Source organism: Beta vulgaris, chromosome 6 (genome assembly GCF_026745355.1).
Source record: "Beta vulgaris subsp. vulgaris cultivar EL10 chromosome 6, EL10.2, whole genome shotgun sequence".
Classification (NCBI taxonomy): Eukaryota; Viridiplantae; Streptophyta; class Magnoliopsida; order Caryophyllales; family Amaranthaceae; genus Beta; species Beta vulgaris.
The window spans coordinates 69,802,284-69,804,814 of NC_079207.1; the positions used below are offsets into that span (position 1 = coordinate 69,802,284).

At 37.5% G+C, this 2,531-nt stretch overlaps 1 protein-coding gene across 1 annotated transcript; it reads right to left on the minus strand.

Moving 5' to 3' along the window:
* Positions 1-253: 253 nt before the first annotated feature.
* Positions 254-2,281, minus strand: LOC104897850 (probable xyloglucan 6-xylosyltransferase 5). The gene has a single exon (XM_010684807.4). It carries the CDS (start codon positions 1,993-1,995, stop codon positions 655-657), a length of 1,341 nt encoding a protein of 446 aa, XP_010683109.1. The 5' UTR covers positions 1,996-2,281; the 3' UTR covers positions 254-654.
* Positions 2,282-2,531: the final 250 nt, after the last annotated feature.

A 2,531-nucleotide genomic window follows, 5' to 3' on the forward strand; every position in this document is an offset into this window, starting at 1 on the left:
CAAGAAGAAAACAGAGAGTTACATGCGTTTTGCATACTTTTGTGTTTGTGCCCATGTCAGTTTGTCATCTAACAAAGAGTGAACAGATTTCAGGATCTGTCATCAATTAATGAAACAGCACAGCAAATGCAAATGGCATATGAAAAGCATTTTTTTGCCACGATCAGCCGAGAGCAATATGTAAGTAAATAACTCAACAATAAATGATCTTTCAGATCATTGTGTTCAAACAGTAAAGAAAAGTACAACACAGTTTCATAGTAAGTCATAAATTTCTTTCACAAAAATGTAATAAATAACCAGACTACAAGAATGTGTGACAATTTGACAGCTTTGTTTCATAACATATGAATACAATTTGTGTAAAAGAATGAGAAACTGAAAATAAATATTTCATTTCCAATCAAAATCATGGATCTTCCTTTCCACATATCCCAGATGGAGAACAGAATATGAACTGAAAGCATAAAACTTTCTTCTCCTTTTCTGTCAGGGGACTTTTGAAGTCCTGGATAATTGTGTGAGCTTAACATGTAAAAACTGAAAAGAAGAACCTCCTCACTCATGATCACTATAATCATGTTACAATCAGCAGAACCCAACAAGGTTGGTTAGCTTGCATTATCCTCAAAAGGAGGAGTCTTGAGTTAAATATCATGATTTTGATCCACCACGTCGAATGTCAAACTGATCTACATATACCAATGGTGTAGCCGTCTCATTCCTCGTCCTCTTGATATTTGGACTCAACAAACCCCTATGCCTAAAGCCATACAACTTCAACACCTGATTATCCGCAAAGTTAAACGCTCTTTCCATACTCTTCAAGCATTTCTCAACAGGATAATCGGCGTAACTCCCACAAGGCTTACAACCCACGAAATGGGTCACAAATGGCCACCTCTCATCACCTAATCCTGGGTGGTACTTCTCCAACATCTCCTCATACTTATCCACCAACCCAGTCCAAAACCCGTGCAAATAATACGAATTCTCCACAAACACCTTATTCATCCAAACCTCCTTCTGAGAGATCAACAAGTAAATCAAAGCCGACTGATCATCCGCCTCAAATGCAGGTCTCCCACTCAAAAACGCGGTCACTAACCTCCCCGCCTCATCCCTAGTAGGACCTTTGGGACCCATAGGAGCCCAAGTATCAAGCAAATCCAAAGTCCACTGACAATTCCTAAACAAAACACTCCCAGTATTCAAAGCAATCCAAGACTTCTTCTCAAACAACAAATCAGGATACCCATGAATCACCAAATTATGATCCTCATACTTACTAACAGGAATCTCAAACACCATATCAGTAAACAAAGCATCACTATCCATCCACCAAATCCACTCTATTTCAGGGTGTGACAACATTAACCTTCTAATCAATGGCAATTTAGACCAATACCCAGATAAATCCTTATCTAAATGAGCCATATTATAAACAATTTCAATCCCATGAAGTCTACAATAATCAATCTTATTCTTAATACTCTTAAGCAAATAATGATCACCAATTGGATTATCACAAGGATTAGGAGGAGACCCACTTACCAACAACATCCGAGGTTTCCCATTTACATAATTTGGGTACTCTTTATTCAATCCAAGCCATTCTTTTCTTTGATCATCCCAATTAGTAATCTTGGGACCAAATGTAAATGTAATGTTTGGATTAAATGGTGGCTCATCATCATCAATTTCAGCTCCATCAGATCGAATCTCGGCGATTACTCGCATAGCTTCCGCTTCGAGATTCGATCTCTCCGCATCGGAACTAGTTCCAAGATTCAGCCCTATGGTGCCTCGAAGTACCAAGATGGTAACAAACCCACATAAAATAGTGATCTTTATGTTGTTCATTGTTTTAGCTATTTGTCTACCGCGGGACCCACGTGAGCGGTTGTTGCCGGAGGAAAGTGTGGTGGTTGGAAGGGTGGTTCCTGTTGGGCCGGCTGTGGGCCGTTTTTGGGCCGTGAAACCCTCTTGGCCCATGATTCGGATTTTTGAAAAATACAGATCTAATTAGATTAGATTAGATCAGATCAGAAAGATGTAGATGTAGTAGTAGTAAGTAGTAGTTGAAGATGATGAGAATTGAGAAGAGAGTGTGAAATTGAAATGGGGTTTTTTTTGGGAGTAAAGTAATGGAGCGTGGTAGGGTGTAAGAGTAGGAGAGAGAGAGGAAGGAGGAAGGAGGAAGGAGGCAGGAGTCAGCACCGACGATGGGGTTGTCCACTCTTTGTCTTTTGTTTTGAGAGTTTTTTTTAGGTTTGATTATTATTACAATAGTGTGCAAAAAGGCTAAGATGTGAATGTCTGAATTTTTTTTTAGCATGATTGGTGGAAATAAGTAAAAATAATTTGTTTGTGCATTATTATTAATTAATAATTCTAATTTAATTTGTTTTGAATTTTTAAAGATAGTATAGTTTATTAGTAATTATTATTATATTTATGATGATCGTGAAAATTAACAAATTCTTTTTTTATTAAATTGGATCAAATATAATCATTGATTACTTCTATTT